General features: G+C 46.0%; 1 protein-coding gene across 1 annotated transcript; it reads right to left on the reverse strand.

Moving 5' to 3' along the window:
- Positions 1-382: 382 nt before the first annotated feature.
- HABP2 (hyaluronan binding protein 2) lies at positions 383-14,362 on the reverse strand. The gene is made up of 13 exons (XM_075258129.1): positions 14,300-14,362; positions 13,626-13,644; positions 12,854-12,931; positions 12,361-12,468; positions 11,820-11,936; positions 11,391-11,507; positions 10,834-11,005; positions 10,497-10,591; positions 9,881-10,169; positions 5,952-6,094; positions 2,741-2,875; positions 2,499-2,638; positions 383-547 (listed from the first exon to the last, which is right to left on the reverse strand). The coding sequence occupies exons 1-13, from the start codon at positions 14,360-14,362 to the stop codon at positions 383-385; spliced, it is 1,641 nt and encodes a 546-aa protein (XP_075114230.1).
- Between the last annotated feature and the right edge of the window lie 4,616 nt (positions 14,363-18,978).

Consider the following 18,978-nt stretch of genomic DNA (forward strand, 5'->3'; position numbering starts at 1 on the left):
AGAAAAAAAATGGTTTCTATTCTCTTTTTCCTCCGTCTCCAGATTTAAGGAGGAAGAGGAAAGATCTAATACAAAATTATAGAAATAATACAATCTGTTACAATGTATCGGTGAAGGTAACTTGTCTCTTTACTGAAATGTTACAAAGCCGCACCTCTGTTTAGGTCTGCATTGCAGTCACTAAGGAGTTAAGCATTGGACATACAGCAGGGGCGCTGTCAGGTTAACAGGGGGCGACAGTGACCAACCTAATGAGATATTTCCCCCCCCCCCATATTCTCTAATTTGTAACACCAGTGGGCACAGCTACAATGTAGTCACAGCCCTGCAGTATCCGTTACATCGGGGGTCCGTGAGGGTCCGAGACTCCCAGGATTCCCTCTTAGTTGTTGGACTTTGTGTTGTTTTTGATCCATGGTAGAAATCTATAGACGTGTGTGTAGACTCCGGGCTTGTCCTTCACGCCGCACTTCTCTCCCCAGCTGACTACTCCGGCCACCTGTGTCTGACCATCACGATCACAGGCCAGAGGACCCCCGGAGTCGCCCTACAAGACCAAGGATAACATTGATGGAGAATCATTTGTAGACTAGGACAAGGAGCAGCCCTGTAAGTCTAGTGACGCTATCTTATGTCATGGCAATGGTGACAACCCTAGACTTTACTGATACAATGTAACTGCAATGACCACTGCAACAACAGGGCCTGGATGCAGCACCACTATATCACCGGGGCCTGGACACTGCACCACTATATCACCAGGGACTGGATACTGCACCACTATATCACCAGGGCCTGGATACTGCACCACTATATCACCAGGGCCTGGATACTGCACCACTATATCACCGGGGCCTGGACACTGCACCACTATATCACCAGGGACTGGATACTGCACCACTATATCACCAGGGCCTGGATACTGCACCACTATATCACCAGGGCCTGGATACTGCACCACTATATCACCGGGGCCTGGACACTGCACCACTATATCACCAGGGCCTGGACACTGCACCACTATATCACCAGGGCCTGGATACTGCACCACTATATCACCGGGGCCTGGACACTGCACCACTATATCACCGGGGCCTGGACACTGCACCACTATATCACCGGGGCCTGGACGCTGCACCACTATATCACCAGGGCCTGGATACTGCACCACTATATCACCAGGGACTGGATACTGCACCACTATATCACCAGGGACTGGATACTGCACCACTATATCACCGGGGCCTGGATACTGCACCACTATATCACCAGGGCCTGGACACTGCACCACTATATCACCGGGGCCTGGACGCTGCACCACTATATCACCGGGGCCTGGATACTGCACCACTATATCACCGGGGCCTGGACGCTGCACCACTATATCACCGGGGCCTGGACGCTGCACCACTATATCACCGGGGCCTGGACGCTGCACCACTATATCACCAGGGCCTGGACACTGCACCACTATATCACCGGGGCCTGGACGCTGCACCACTATATCACCGGGGCCTGGACGCTGCACCACTATATCACCAGGGCCTGGATACTGCACCACTATATCACCGGGGCCTGGATACTGCACCACTATATCACCGGGGCCTGGACACTGCACCACTATATCACCGGGGCCTGGACGCTGCACCACTATATCACCGGGGCCTGGATACTGCACCACTATATCACTGGGGCCTGGACGCTGCACCACTATATCACCGGGGCCTGGATACTGCACCACTATATCACCGGGGCCTGGATACTGCACCACTATATCACCGGGGCCTGGACGCTGCACCACTATATCACCGGGGCCTGGACGCTGCACCACTATATCACCGGGGCCTGGACGCTGCACCACTATATCACTGGGGCCTGGATACTGCACCACTATATCACCGGGGCCTGGATACTGCACCACTATATCACCGGGGCCTGGACGCTGCACCACTATATCACCGGGGCCTGGACGCTGCACCACTATATCACCGGGGCCTGGACGCTGCACCACTATATCACCGGGGCCTGGATACTGCACCACTATATCACCGGGGCCTGGATACTGCACCACTATATCACCGGGGCCTGGATGCAGCACTAATATATCAATAGGTCCTTGATAAAGCACCCCTATATCCCTAGAGTCTGGCTGATGCACCCCTATATCCCTAGAGTCTGGATGCTTCACCACTATATCACCAGGGTGTGGCTATAGCACCACTATATCACCAGGGCCCGTATACAGCACCATAGAAGTCTATGAGTTTGCCTTTCGCTAGCAGAAGCTGATGTCAGCCAAGGGGCCCGGCTCCATGCTTCTGTTCCTTCATGTCAGTATTTGGAGGGGTCTCAGTCCGCGGACCCCACCCCTATCAAAATGTGAAGAAACTGGACACTCTATATACTGATAAATATGATATTGTAGAAGGATCCAATCATCTAATAAATCCATGCCCCTGACTGTTCTGACCCTACAGTAGACCTTGTATATGACCTACCTGGCAGGAGTCCACCCCCCCCTCCGGGACCCCGGCACACAGCATACTGCCGTCTATTAGCTTCCCATATGACCTGGCATCAGAGCAGTTCACGTCAGAGATCACCTGGACAGAAGCATCTAGAAGATAATCGGTGCGACCTGAAGGAGGAAAAGAAGATTACAGGGTCAGACGTCCCCCCGGACCATGGAGGGGGAGCAGGAGCACAAGAGTCTCGGGGTAGTCACCGGTCAGTAACACACCTAATTCTGTCATCCCCCAACCAGAAATGTCACAGATCTTTCCTGGAGAGAACTCGCGGTCCGGTAAACACGCCGTCTTCACGCTTCGCGTCTCTTTGGCGCAGCCGCCCTCAGATTTCTTTAGTTTTATAAGAGCTGCAGAGAAAACAGTTTATTGAGAACTTGGCGCCCCCTAATAATATAGCAAAGAGACCCCCATTATATAGGGAAGAGACCCCCATTATATAGGGAAGAGGCCCCCATTATATAGGGAAGAGACCCCCATTATATAGGGAAGAGACCCCCATTATATAGGGAAGAGGCCCCCATTATATAGCAAAGAGACCCAAATTATAAAGGGAAGAGACCCCCATTATATAGGGAAGAGGCCCCCATTATATAGGGAAGAGGCCCCCATTATATAGGGAAGAGACCCTCATTATATAGGGAAGAGACCCCCATTATATAGGGAAGAGACCCCCATTATATAGGGAAGAGACCCCCATTATATAGGGAAGAGGCCCCCATTATATAGCAAAGAGACCCAAATTATAAAGGGAAGAGACCCCCATTATATAGGGAAGAGGCCCCCATTATATAGGGAAGAGGCCCCCATTATATAGGGAAGAGACCCCCATTATATAGGGAAGAGACCCCCATTATATAGGGAAGAGGCTCCCATTATAAAGGGAAGAGACCCCCATTATATAGGGAAGAGGCCCCCATTATATAGGGAAGAGGCCCCCATTATATAGGGAAGAGACCCCCATTATATAGGGAAGAGACCCCCATTATATAGGGAAGAGGCCCCCATTATATAGCAAAGAGACCCCATTATAAAGGGAAGAGACCCCCATTATATAGGGAAGAGACCCCCATTATATAGGGAAGAGACCCCCATAATATAGAGAAGAGACCCCCATTATATAGGGAAGAGACCCCCATTATATAGGGAAGAGACACCCATTATATAGGGAAGAGACACCCATAATATAGGGAAGAGGCCCCCATTATATAGGGAAGAGACCCACATTATATAGGGAAGAGGCCCCCATTATATAGGGAAGAGGCCCCCATTATATAGGGAAGAGGCCCCCATTATATAGGGAAGAGACCCCCATTATATAGGGAAGAGGCCCCCATTATATAGGGAAGAGGCCCCCATTATATAGGGAAGAGGCCCCCATTATATAGGGAAGAGACCCCCATTATATAGGGAAGAGACCCCCATTATATAGGGAAGAGACCCCCATTATATAGCAAAGAGACCCCCATTATATAGCAAAGAGACCCCCATTATATAGCGAAGAGACCCCCATTATATAGGGAAGAGACCCCCATTATATAGGGAAGAGACCCCCATTATATAGGGAAGAGAGCCCCATTATATAGGGAAGAGAGCCCCATTATATAGGGAAGAGACCCCCATTATATAGCAAGGAAGCTCCATATTATACTGAGAAGGAGACCAACATATATAGCAAAGAGACCCCCATTATATAGGGAAGAGACCCCCATTATATAGGGAAGAGACCCCCATTATATAGAGAAGAGACCCCCATTATATAGGGAAGAGACCCCCATTATATAGGGAAGAGACCCCCATAATATAGAGAAGAGACCCCCATTATATAGGGAAGAGACCCCCATTATATAGGGAAGAGACACCCATAATATAGGGAAGAGGCCCCCATTATATAGGGAAGAGACCCCCATTATATAGGGAAGAGACCCCCATTATATAGGGAAGAGACCCCCATAATATAGAGAAGAGACCCCCATTATATAGGGAAGAGACCCCCATTATATAGGGAAGAGACACCCATAATATAGGGAAGAGGCCCCCATTATATAGGGAAGAGACCCCCATTATATAGGGAAGAGACCCACATTATATAGGGAAGAGGCCCCCATTATATAGGGAAGAGGCCCCCATTATATAGGGAAGAGACCCACATTATATAGGGAAGAGACCCCCATTATATAGCAAAGAGACCCCCATTATATAGCAAAGAGACCCCCATTATATAGCAAAGAGACCCCCATAATATAGCAAAGAGACCCCCATTATATAGGGAAGAGACCCCCATTATATAGGGAAGAGACCCCCATTATATAGGGAAGAGACCCCCATTATATAGGGAAGAGACCCCCATTATATAGGGAAGAGAGCCCCATTATATAGGGAAGAGGCCCCCATTATATAGGGAAGAGGCCCCCATTATATAGGGAAGAGACCCACATTATATAGGGAAGAGACCCACATTATATAGGGAAGAGACCCCCATTATATAGGGAAGAGAGCCCCATTATATAGGGAAGAGAGCCCCATTATATAGGGAAGAGAGCCCCATTATATAGGGAAGAGGCCCCCATTATATAGCAAGGAAGCTCCATATTATACTGAGAAGGAGACCAACACATATAGCAAAGAGACCCCCATTATATAGGGAAGAGACCCCCATTATAGAGCAGAGACCCCCATTATATAGGGAAGAGACCCCCATTATATAGGGAAGAGACCCCCATTATAGAGCAAAGAGACCCCCATAATATAGGGAAGAGACCCCATTATATAGGGAAGAGACCCCATTATATAGGGAAGAGACCCCATTATATAGGGAAGAGACCCCCATTATATAGGGAAGAGATCCCCATTATATAGGGAAGAGACCCCCATTATATAGGGAAGAGACCCCATTATATAGGGAAGAGACCCCCATTATATAGGGAAGAGACCCCCATAATATAGGGAAGAGACCCCATTATATAGGGAAGAGACCCCCATTATATAGGGAAGAGATCCCCATTATATAGGGAAGAGACCCCCATTATATAGGGAAGAGGCCCCCATTGTTGTAGACTTCACCACTCTCACTGTCTTCTCTTGCTGTGAACACTTATCTCCATACAGGCCTAATGCTTATCACAGCTGAGGGTTTGTTACAGTGTGTAGTGAAGGTTCTGTTCAGTGTTACATTGTAACAAAGTCTGAAGACAGAGAGATATCTGTACTGTGGCTGCTGGGGTTAGTTCACAGAGGATTGGTTGATACACTGTAACGCATCCTCAGCTGTGATAACTATTAGGTCTATACCCGTTTCACTCTCTGTCTATGCAGCAGAAGTTTCAGAATATTCAAGATTCAGCTTTATGTTCATGAAATGATAATCTAAGAAGGCTGATGCCATTCAGGAATCTAGGAAAGCTGGGTGAGGACTTGTGCACTCACCGATATTATTGTGCAGACTGTAGAGCTCCTCCCGATACTTCTCATGTATTATGATCTTCTCCACATCAAAGACTTGCTCTGAGGTCTCGCTCCTCTGCAGTTCCACCTTGCCCAGCGACACCCTCCATAGAGCGGGCTGTGACCTGCAGGAGACAGGAGTTGTCAGACTCTGCTTCACTTCATCAGGATCTCTGCTGGCTGTCAGTGAACGAGAAGATGTATAGACAGGTGACCCAGCCGCACCTGAGACCTATCACAGCTGCGCATCTGCTACAATCGTATCCAGACAATCCTCTGTGAGCGAAACAGCCTGGACTCCACACTGATACATGTCACCTGCACTGATACATTGTAACAAACATTGGAGTCATGAACTTAGCTCACAGAGCATTGTTCAGACTGAATAAACCTGGAAGAAACTGTACCCAGGACTAGATCAGGATGGTGGAGCTCAGGGATTGGCACAATGGCACCTAGTCTCAAAAATCCTCTATCAAAGCCATATAGTACAGTGATACAGTATAGAGGAGTATACAGTGATACAGTATAGAGGAGTATACAGTGATACAGTATAGAGGAGTATACAGTGATACAGTATAGAGGAGTATACAGTGATACAGCATAGAGGAGTATACAGTATAGAGGAGTATACAGTGATACAGTATAGAGGAGTATACAGTGATACAGCATAGAGGAGTATACAGTGATACAGCATAGAGGAGTATACAGTGATACAGCATAGAGGAGTATACAGTGATACAGCATAGAGGAGTATACAGTGATACAGCATAGAGGAGTATACAGTGATACAGCATAGAGGAGTATACAGTGATACAGCATAGAGGAGTATACAGTGATACAGCATAGAGGAGTATACAGTGATACAGCATAGAGGAGTATACAGTGATACAGCATAGAGGATTATACAGTGATACAGCATAGAGGAGTATACAGTGATACAGCATAGAGGAGTATACAGTGATACAGCATAGAGGAGTATACAGTGATACAGCATAGAGGAGTATACAGTGATACAGCATAGAGGAGTATACAGTGATACAGCATAGAGGAGTATACAGTGATACAGCATAGAGGAGTATACAGTGATACAGCATAGAGGAGTATACAGTGATACAGCATAGAGGAGTATACAGTGATACAGTATAGAGGAGTATACAGTGATACAGTATAGAGGATTATACAGTGATACAGTATAGAGGAGTATACAGTGATACAGTATAGAGGAGTATACAGTGATACAGTATAGAGGAGTATACAGTGATACAGTATAGAGGAGTATACAGTGATACAGTATAGAGGAGTATACAGTGATACAGTATAGAGGAGTATACAGTGATACAGTATAGAGGAGTATACAGTGATACAGTATAGAGGAGTATACAGTGATACAGTATAGAGGATTATACAGTGATACAGCATAGAGGAGTATACAGTGATACAGCATAGAGGAGTATACAGTGATACAGCATAGAGGAGTATACAGTGATACAGCATAGAGGAGTATACAGTGATACAGCATAGAGGAGTATACAGTGATACAGTATAGAGGAGTATACAGTGATACAGTATAGAGGAGTATACAGTGATACAGCATAGAGGAGTATACAGTGATACAGCATAGAGGAGTATACAGTGATACAGTATAGAGGAGTATACAGTGATACAGTATAGAGGAGTATACAGTGATACAGTATAGAGGATTATACAGTGATACAGTATAGAGGAGTATACAGTGATACAGTATAGAGGAGTATACAGTGATACAGTATAGAGGAGTATACAGTGATACAGTATAGAGGATTATACAGTGATACAGCATAGAGGAGTATACAGTGATACAGCATAGAGGAGTATACAGTGATACAGTATAGAGGAGTATACAGTGATACAGTATAGAGGATTATACAGTGATACAGTATACAGTCATGGCCAAAAATTCTGAGAATGCCACAAATCTTCTATTGTCACATGATCTGCTCCCTCTGGTTTTTGTGTTTGTCAGATGTTTTTATCACATACAGAAATAGAATTGCAATCATATTCGGAGTAATAAAAGCTTATAGTGACAGTTAGAAGGAGTTAGTGCAGCGGTGTAATATTTGCAGTGTTGCCCCTTCTTCTTCTTCAGGACCTCTGCAATTCTCCCTGGCAGCTCTCAATCACCTTCTGGACCAAATCCTGACTGATAGCCGTCCATTCTTGCACAATCAATGCTTGCATTTTGTCAGAATTTGTCGGTTTTTGTTTGTCCCCCCGTCTCTTGATGATTGACCACAAGTTCTCAATGGGATTAAGATCTGGGGAGTTTCCAGGCCATGGACCAAAAATCTCTCTGTTTTGTTCCCTGAGCCATTTAGTTCTCCCCTTTGCTTTATGGCAAGGTGCTCCATCATGCTGGAGAAGGCATTGTTGATGGCCAAACTGCTCTTGGAGGGTTGGGAGAAGTTGCTCTTGGAGGACATTCTGGTCCCATTCTTTATTCATGGCTGTGTTTTTAGGCCAGACTGTGAGAGAGCCGATTCCCTTGGCTGAGAAGCCACCCCACACATGAATGGTTTCAGGATGCTTTACAGTTGGCATGAGACAAGACTGGTGGTAGCGCTCACCTCCTCTTCTCCCAATAAGCTGTTTTCCAGATGTCCCAAACAATCGGAAAGGGGATTCATCAGAGAAAATGACTTTACCCCAGTCCTCAGCAGTCACTCCCTGGACCTTCTGCAGAATATCAGTCTGTCCCTGATGTTTTTTCTGGAGAGAAGTGGCTTCTTTGCTGCCCTCCTTGAGACCAGGCCTTGCTCCAAGAGTCTCCGCCTCACAGTGCGTGCAGATGCACTCACACCTGCCTGCTGCCATTCCTGAGCAAGCTCTGCACTGCTGGTAGCCCGATCCCGCAGCTGAAACACTTTTAAGAGACGGTCCTGGCGCTTGCTGGTCTTTCTTGGGCGCCCTGGACCCTTTTTGCCAACAATGGAACCTTTCTCCTTGAAGTTCTTGATGATGCGATAGATTGGTGACTGAGGTGCAATCTTTCTAGCTGCGATACTCTTCCCTGTTAGGCCATTTTTGTGCAGTGCAATGATGACTGCACGTGTTTCTTTAGAGATAACCATGGTTAACAGAAGAGAAACAATGATGCCAAGCACCAGCCTCCTTTTACAGTGTCCAGTGGTGTCATTCTTACTTAATCATGACAGATTGATCTCCAGCCCTGTCCTCATCAACACCCACACCTGTGTTACTGGAGCAATCACTGAAACGATGCTAGCTGGTCCTTTTAAGGCAGGGCTGCAATGATGTTGAAATGTGTTTTGGGGGATAAAGTTCATTTTCTAGGCAAATATTGACTTTGCAAGTAATTGGATCACTCTGTATAACATTCTGGAGTATATGCAAATTGCCATTAGAACAACTGAAGCCGTAGACTTTGTAACAATTACTACTTGTAGCATTCTCAAAACTTTTGGCCATGACTGTAGAGGATTATACAGTGATACATTATAGATCATACGATGATACAGTATATAATATTACACACGATGATACAGTATATAATATTACACACGATGGTACAGTATACAGAATATTATACAATGATTACGCTAAATCTACAACAAACTGGAAAATCCCTTTAATTTCTGGAAGTGCTGAGACAGAATAAGTGAGCTATGTGTAGACATCTGAGCTTTACTCACTGCTATAAAGTATGTGAACCCGCCATGAATCAGTGTCCAGCTAAGCTGGGAAAGACTGAGCTACATCTAGGGAGCTGTGCCCTTCAGGAGCCTGGGGGGTGTTGACCTGAGTAGATTCTGGTTATTTGCCCCCTATCTTATTACATCTGTCGTGGTGAGCCCCATTACACTGGTCTCCGCTCACCCTAGGGTGATGACCCCCGCCCCGTTACTTACTTGGCCTTTACACAATGTGCAGCCGTGAGGATCCAACACTCGGCAATTAACGTTCCGCCGCACTGGTGCCCAGCATTGAACGTTCCCACGGGGCTCTTCAGCTGCAGCGACGCCAGCCACGGGTGCTTCCCCAGCTGGGTCCTTTTCCCACCAAAGATCCGTCCACGGTTACCAGCCGGCAGCTCAGTGACGCCGCACGTGGAGAACGGAGGGCTGACGTTTGCGGAGGTCGTGGGTTTTGTGGTGGAGTTTGGTGGCTTCAGGATTAGGGTCACATTAGGACGCGGAGCTAAGAAACAGAAGAGGTGACCAGTGAGAGGACGGAGGGAGTTGTAGGCCTCCACTTCTTGTGGATCATTGCCCAGTGCCGGCCATAGATGGCCCATAAAGGGTAACTCCACCCAGAGCCTTCATTGTCCTCTAGTTGGGTTATTCTTGGCTTACCTTCTGCTGCCGACTGATACATTAGTAACGAATCCTCAGCTGTGAGAAGTAAAACCTCCAGACTGATGTCAGACCTTGGACATATATGGCGAGGTATTGGCGCACAAGGTGTCGTACTATACTATCTATTAGACTGGACATTTCCCAGAATGCACCGAGGAGGGCTACTCACCTGGCGGACACCCCGAGACATCACAAGATTCCCATCTCAGCTTCTCCTCCTTGTCCTGAAAGTAACACCAGGGTTTACTAGCGCCATCCGGATTTCTGTGTATAGGAGGAGATGACAGTGGTAAGTATGTGCCCCCCTGACTGACATTACATAGGGTATAGGACGGGGCTGAGTAACACATGAACAGTCACAGCATCTGACTACACATGATCTGCTTGTAGTCTGTTACCATAGCTGTGCAGCGAAGCATTGATACATTTATATACATTTTATATTTATTCACTAATTAATCCAATGATTTCCTGACATGATCCATCCTGTGTCAGTGGACACTTACCTGCAGAAGTTGTGTTCCCCGATCCCAAACTGCCATATGTCAGGGATGAAGGCGTTGACGCTCTCCCTGGCCAGCAGGTAGGAGTCCCAGGGCAGGCAGCGGTGCCCGTCCTCTGTTTGGCTGGCGAGACCGCGGTATCGTAAGCCGTCGTTCCTGTAGCAGTCGCTGGACGCTGAGGGGGGAAGTTTATAATCGGATTATTATCTGTCGGGGTCATATCCAGGCCCCGGTGAATTTCGGGGTGACCACATTAACAAGCTTTAATTCACTATACAAGTGACCCCGATACTATAACGCCCATGCTGGATTACTGGACGGACTTGACTTAAAGGGGAATCCCACTTATATCTTCTGTTATTGGAGAACGACAATTCCTAGTAACCCCTGCCTGCTGCGGACTATCTGAGCTTGTTGTAGTTTCACCAGATCACAGTCCTGGAGGCTCCTACAATCTGCTGGCTGCGGAGGACGTCCTTATATTAGACAATCGCCTATAATAACACCCGGCCCGGAGCCGGAGGACTCCCACCATCCTCACAAGGCTCCCGAGTACTTACCTATCTCACAGAACGTCCCTTTGAAGTTCTTTGGACAGATGCAGATGAATTTGTTGAGGGGCCTTTCTCGGCAGGTTCCTCCATTCTTACAGGGGTTGTGGGTGCACATGGTCTCGACTGTAAGAGAAGAAGGTCAGCGACAACCTTAGGTAGTGATTAGGAGGAGGTTCTGCAGTCAGGGACATGGCTAGCCCAAGTGGGGCCCCTGAAGTCCATGCAAGAGCCCCACTACCTGCCGAAACTCTACACGTAACATCTTCTGATGTCTGAGACATGTCCATGTGCCCTGATACATTGTAACGAGCAGCCCAGCTGTTTATGAATTGTCAGCCAGTCTCTATGAGGGTCTCCAATCACTGACAGCAAGCAGTGATCCAAAAAAGTCTTGGCCTAGTCTTATTACACTCCCAGCGATCTGTAAGCCTTTACCTGCAGTGCACGTGGGTCCGTGGTACGGATAGTGACACCGACACTTGTAATACGGCGCAAACTTCCTCAGAACGCAGTCGCCGTGGCCGCAGGTGTCCTTCTTACACGGCCGTATCACTGTGCGCAAGATATACAAAGACACAATGATGTCAGCGAGGGGTTACAGAATATAAAGGCTGCAATAACCAAAAGGTCCTCTAGTGGGCGCAGAGTGTGATATGTTAAAGGGGCATCTACAGCAGGGTCCATGACGAGTGCCAAGGATTACACACACACACACACACATACATACATACATACTTAAATATACACGCATATACGTAAAATACTCCCCAGGGCTCTTACAGAATACATATGGTCTATGGAGAATGTACCGCACTGTTATCTTATGGAGGAGAAGCCACGAGCCGCTTTCACAGTAAAGAATCCTTATGGTCTACAATATCAATGACACTATAGAGATACTATATAGATATAACCCCCCCATATACGTCAGAGCTCAGCACACACCACCATCTTGGCCTTGGCCTGCACCACTTACCTCTCTCACAGTTGGCTCCAGCAAAGAACTCAGTGCAGCGACACGTGTATCCTTGCTCCGTGTTCACACATGTCCCGTGGTTAAGGCATGGCTGAGAGCTGCAAGGATCTGTATGGGGGGGGGGGGGGGGTATCACATATTAGCAGACACGTCTATACCACTCTGGGACACTGTTATATTACACGTCTGCACCGTCTCTTATCTTACATGATGGCACTGGGGGCCCCAACAATCCCTAATATGTGAGACTAGGGGCCCATATACATATCCTCTCTCTATGCCTGCTAAGTGGGCGGGGCTTCTTAGTGTGATGTCAGAGCTGTGCTGTATGTGCTGACCAATCTGATGCTTCCCTCTCACAGCGTGCAGTCTCGCACCCACAGAAGCTGCAGCTGCATCCCCCTCCTCCTCCCTGTTATATATCTTCTATATTTCTGGACTGCTATCCCACCTGTTATAAAACCTGTATAATGTGAATACGTCTGTAGTTTACCTTCCATGGAGTCGTAGTAGTGCAGGCTCCTTGTATACGAGTCTTCCTTAAGTCTTTCTGGATCTTTCAGCGACACTTCTGTCAAGCAGAGGAAGGGCGAGGGTCAGTAATGGGGTCACAAGTAACGAATGTAGTGACCAAGGAGGGCTAGACCCTAAACACTACCGCCACCCATTGGCTGTGCTCGGGAGGATGATGGTGGTGGAGGGGCTGCACACTAACAAAGCATCAGTCCCATTCCACTACTGGTGCTTGCTGTCAGTGAATAGCATTGTCCTGTAATGTTCATGACTGCATTCTGTTACAATGTATCTAATCTAGGCAATCCATAAGACACGCTCATGGGGGGAGGAGCCAAACTGCTACCCAATACTACATAATGGCAGCGGTGCGGACTCTTACACTATACTGGCCGACTATCTGGTCATGTCCAGCTCACACGGCTGCAGGGCTTGTAACGTGACGGCTCTATGAGCGGCACCAGCTGGGGATTCAGGTAGGGCTGGGTTCACACCTGGGATTCCGTTCCCCATTCCACTTCAGAGAATAATGCTACAAGCAGCTGTGTGAGCAGGACTAGGTCGGGTTCTCCGAGAGTCCCTATAAAAATGGTGAAAACCAAAGCACAAAGTGACATCAGGAGGCTGAAAATCTGACTATACAGGGAGGGAAAAGCAAAAACCAGGGGCTAGTCTGAGCCCCGCCCCCTCTATGTACACCCCACTACACGTCTCCCTGTGTCACGCCATATACATGTCTAAATCATACTTACCAGGAGACGTCAGAGGAACCTGCGGAGAGAAAAAGGAGAATGAGACGACATGGAGTGCGGGGGAGGGGGGCACTAACTAATGACACAGCAATATGTAAATGAGCAGTCACCTATAGCAACAGGCCCTCATCATCATCATCATCAGTCCGCGGGATGGTTTCATGAGTTACCTCAATGGAGTCTCATTGTGAAGCTTCTGCCCAGACCTCGCACAGCTGAGGACTTGTTACAGTTGTATCAGTGTAAACATCGCTCTGTGAGCTCAGCTGCAGAATCCTCTCCTGTTACAATGTATCAGTCTGGAGTCCAGCGTTAGTTATCTCATAGACTGGACACAACTGTAACAAACCCTCAGCTGTGTGCATGTATAGGTGTGTAAATTTGTGTCTATAAATGTATATAGTTGTACATGCGTGTATATGTTGGGGGAGGGGTGTTGCCCCTTATACTGGTCTCCGCTACCTTTGCTGGTCCCCCCCCCCCCCCCCCCCGGTATCAGTAATGTCTGTTCTGTATGACACTGATATCCGGTATTATTAGGATGATGGGGGTGATCCTACCAACCCATAAATCTACAAGTCACAGCCCCGGAACCCCTGTATGCTCTATAGATTGTAAGCTCTTGTGCTCCAGGTGGGATCGGCGTCCCCCTCCCCAATATCCTTAATACTTACTGGTACAGAATTGGGGGTACAGGAGAGAAGGATCAGGGAAGCGAAGAGGAATCGGCAGCTCATCATGCGTCCACCCTATAGGACCGGCCATAACATACAGCGGACAGTACAGAGTCCAAGTCACCTCTACAGGGTCAATCCCCCAAATCCCACCCCCCACCTTTACATTACCAAACAGTGAGGACAGAGGTGAGTGCGAGAAGGGAACAACAACATACAGATGTAGCAGAGCTCAGAGTGTCATCACCTGTCCCGGCCAAAACTAATAAACACAATGGAGGATAAAGGAACAGCGAAATCAGCAGTCCCATGTAACACCACAGATAACACAGTGATAACTCTCTATATACAGGTAATGTAGTAGATGTCACCGGCAGTCCTATGTAACACCACAGATAACACAGTGATAACTCTCTATATACAGGTAATGTAGTAGATGTCACCGGCAGTCCTATGTAACACCACAGATAACACAGTGATAACTCTCTGAGTACAGGTAATGTAGTAGATGTCACCGGCAGTCCTATGTAACACTACAGATAACACAGTGATAACTCTCTATATACAGGTAATGTAGTAGATGTCACCGGCAGTCCTATGTAACACCACAGATAACACAGTGATAACTCTCTATATACAGGTAATGTAGTAGATGTCACCGGCAGTCCTATGTAACACCACAGATAACACAGTGATAACTCTCTATATACAGGTCATGTAGTAGATGTCACCGGCAGTCCTATGTAACACCACAGATAACACAGTGATAACTCTCTATATACAGGTAATGTAGTAGATGTCACCGGCAGTCCTATGTAACACCACAGATAACACAGTGATAAGTCTCTATATACAGGTAATGTAGTAGATGTCACCGGCAGTCCCATGTAACACCACAGATAACACAGTGATAACTCTCTATATACAGGTAATGTAGTAGATGTCACCGGCAGTCCTATGTAACACCACAGATAACACAGTGATAACTCTCTATATACAGGTAATGTAGTAGATGTCACCGGCAGTCCTATGTAACACCACAGATAACACAGTGATAACACTCTGAGTACAGGTAATGTAGTAGATGTCACCGGCAGTCCTATGTAACACACAGATAACACAGTGATAACTCTCTATATACAGGTAATGTAGTAGATGTCACCGGCAGTCCTATGTAACACCACAGATAACACAGTGATAACTCTCTATATACAGGTAATGTAGTAGATGTCACCGGCAGTCCTATGTAACACCACAGATAACACAGTGATAACTCTCTATATACAGGTAATGTAGTAGATGTCACCGGCAGTCCTATGTAACACTACAGATAACACAGTGATAACTCTCTATATACAGGTAATGTAGTAGATGTCACCGGCAGTCCTATGTAACACCACAGATAACACAGTGATAACTCTCTATATACAGGTAATGTAGTAGATGTCACCGGCAGTCCCATGTAACACCACAGATAACACAGTGATAACTCTCTATATACAGGTAATGTAGTAGATGTCACCGGCAGTCCTATGTAACACCACAGATAACACAGTGATAACTCTCTATATACAGGTAATGTAGTAGATGTCACCGGCAGTCCTATGTAACACCACAGATAACACAGTGATAACTCTCTATATACAGGTAATGTAGTAGATGTCACCGGCAGTCCTATGTAACACCACAGATAACACAGTGATAACTCTCTGAGTACAGGTAATGTAGTAGATGTCACCGGCAGTCCTATGTAACACCACAGATAACACAGTGATAACTCTCTATATACAGGTAATGTAGTAGATGTCACCGGCAGTCCTATGTAACACCACAGATAACACAGTGATAACTCTCTATATACAGGTAATGTAGTAGATGTCACCGGCAGTCCTATGTAACACCACAGATAACACAGTGATAACTCTCTATATACAGGTAATGTAGTAGATGTCACCGGCAGTCCTATGTAACACCACAGATAACACAGTGATAACTCTCTATATACAGGTAATGTAGTAGATGTCACCGGCAGTCCTATGTAACACCACAGATAACACAGTGATAACTCTCTGAGTACAGGTAATGTAGTAGATGTCACCGGCAGTCCTATGTAACACACAGATAACACAGTGATAACTCTCTATATACAGGTAATGTAGTAGATGTCACCGGCAGTCCTATGTAACACTACAGATAACACAGTGATAACTCTCTATATACAGGTAATGTAGTAGATGTCACCGGCAGTCCTATGTAACACCACAGATAACACAGTGATAACTCTCTATATACAGGTAATGTAGTAGATGTCACCGGCAGTCCTATGTAACACCACAGATAACACAGTGATAACTCTCTATATACAGGTAATGTAGTAGATGTCACCGGCAGTCCTATGTAACACCACAGATAACACAGTGATAACTCTCTGAGTACAGGTAATGTAGTAGATGTCACCGGCAGTCCTATGTAACACCACAGATAACACAGTGATAACTCTCTATATACAGGTAATGTAGTAGATGTCACCGGCAGTCCTATGTAACACCACAGATAACACAGTGATAACTCTCTATATACAGGTAATGTAGTAGATGTCACCGGCAGTCCTATGTAACACCACAGATAACACAGTGATAACTCTCTATATACAGGTAATGTAGTAGATGTCACCGGCAGTCCTATGTAACACCACACATAACACAGTGATAACTCTCTGAGTACAGGTAATGTAGTAGATGTCACCGGCAGTCCTATGTAACACACAGATAACACAGTGATAACTCTCTATATACAGGTAATGTAGTAGATGTCACCGGCAGTCCTATGTAACACTACAGATAACACAGTGATAACTCTCTATATACAGGTAATGTAGTAGATGTCACCGGCAGTCCTATGTAACACCACAGATAACACAGTGATAACTCTCTATATACAGGTAATGTAGTAGATGTCACCGGCAGTCCTATGTAACACTACAGATAACACAGTGATAACTCTCTATATACAGGTAATGTAGTAGATGTCACCGGCAGTCCTATGTAACACTACAGATAACACAGTGATAACTCTCTATATACAGGTAATGTAGTAGATGTCACCGGCAGTCCTATGTAACACCACAGATAACACAGTGATAACTCTCTGAGTACAGGTAATGTAGTAGATGTCACCGGCAGTCCTATGTAACACCACAGATAACACAGTGATAACTCTCTATATATAGGTAATGTAGTAGATGTCACCGGCAGTCCTATGTAACACCACAGATAACACAGTGATAACTCTCTATATACAGGTAATGTAGTAGATGTCACCGGCAGTCCTATGTAACACCACAGATAACACAGTGTTAACTCTCTATATACAGGTAATGTAGTAGATGTCACCGGCAGTCCTATGTAACAGCACAGATAACACAGTGATAACTCTCTATATACAGGTAATGTAGTAGATGTCACCGGCAGTCCTATGTAACACACAGATAACACAGTGATAACTCTCTATATACAGGTAATGTAGTAGATGTCACCGGCAGTCCCATGTAACACCACAGATAACACAGTGATAACTCTCTATATACAGGTAATGTAGTAGATATCAGCGGCAGTCCTATGTAACACCACAGATAACACAGTGTTAACTCTCTATATACAGGTAATGTAGTAGATGTCACCGGCAGTCCTATGTAACACCACAGATAACACAGTGATAACTCTCTATATACAGGTAATGTAGTAGATGTCACCGGCAGTCCTATGTAACACTACAGATAACACAGTGATAACTCTCTATATACAGGTAATGTAGTAGATGTCACCGGCAGTCCTATGTAACACCACAGAAAACACAGTGATAACTCTCTATATACAGGTAATGTAGTAGATGTCACCGGCAGTCCTATGTAACACCACAGATAACACAGTGATAACTCTCTATATACAGGTAATGTAGTAGATGTCACCGGCAGTCCTATGTAACACCACAGATAACACAGTGATAACTCTCTGAGTACAGGTAATGTAGTAGATGTCACCGGCAGTCCTATGTAACACCACAGATAACACAGTGATAACTCTCTATATACAGGTAATGTAGTAGATGTCACCGGCAGTCCTATGTAACACCACAGATAACACAGTGATAACTCTCTATATACAGGTAATGTAGTAGATGTCACCGGCAGTCCTATGTAACACCACAGATAACACAGTGATAACTCTCTATATACAGGTAATGTAGTAGATGTCACCGGCAGTCCTATGTAACACCACAGATAACACAGTGATAACTCTCTGAGTACAGGTAATGTAGTAGATGTCACCGGCAGTCCTATGTAACACCACAGATAACACAGTGATAACTCTCTATATACAGGTAATGTAGTAGATGTCACCGGCAGTCCTATGTAACACCACAGATAACACAGTGATAACTCTCTATATACAGGTAATGTAGTAGATGTCACCGGCAGTCCTATGTAATGTAGTAGATGTCACCGGCAGTCCTATGTAACACCACAGATAACACAGTGATAACTCTCTATATACAGGTAATGTAGTAGATGTCACCGGCAGTCCTATGTAACACCACAGATAACACAGTGATAACTCTCTGAGTACAGGTAATGTAGTAGATGTCACCGGCAGTCCTATGTAACACACAGATAACACAGT

This window comes from Leptodactylus fuscus, chromosome 10, assembly GCF_031893055.1.
Source record: "Leptodactylus fuscus isolate aLepFus1 chromosome 10, aLepFus1.hap2, whole genome shotgun sequence".
Classification (NCBI taxonomy): Eukaryota; Metazoa; Chordata; class Amphibia; order Anura; family Leptodactylidae; genus Leptodactylus; species Leptodactylus fuscus.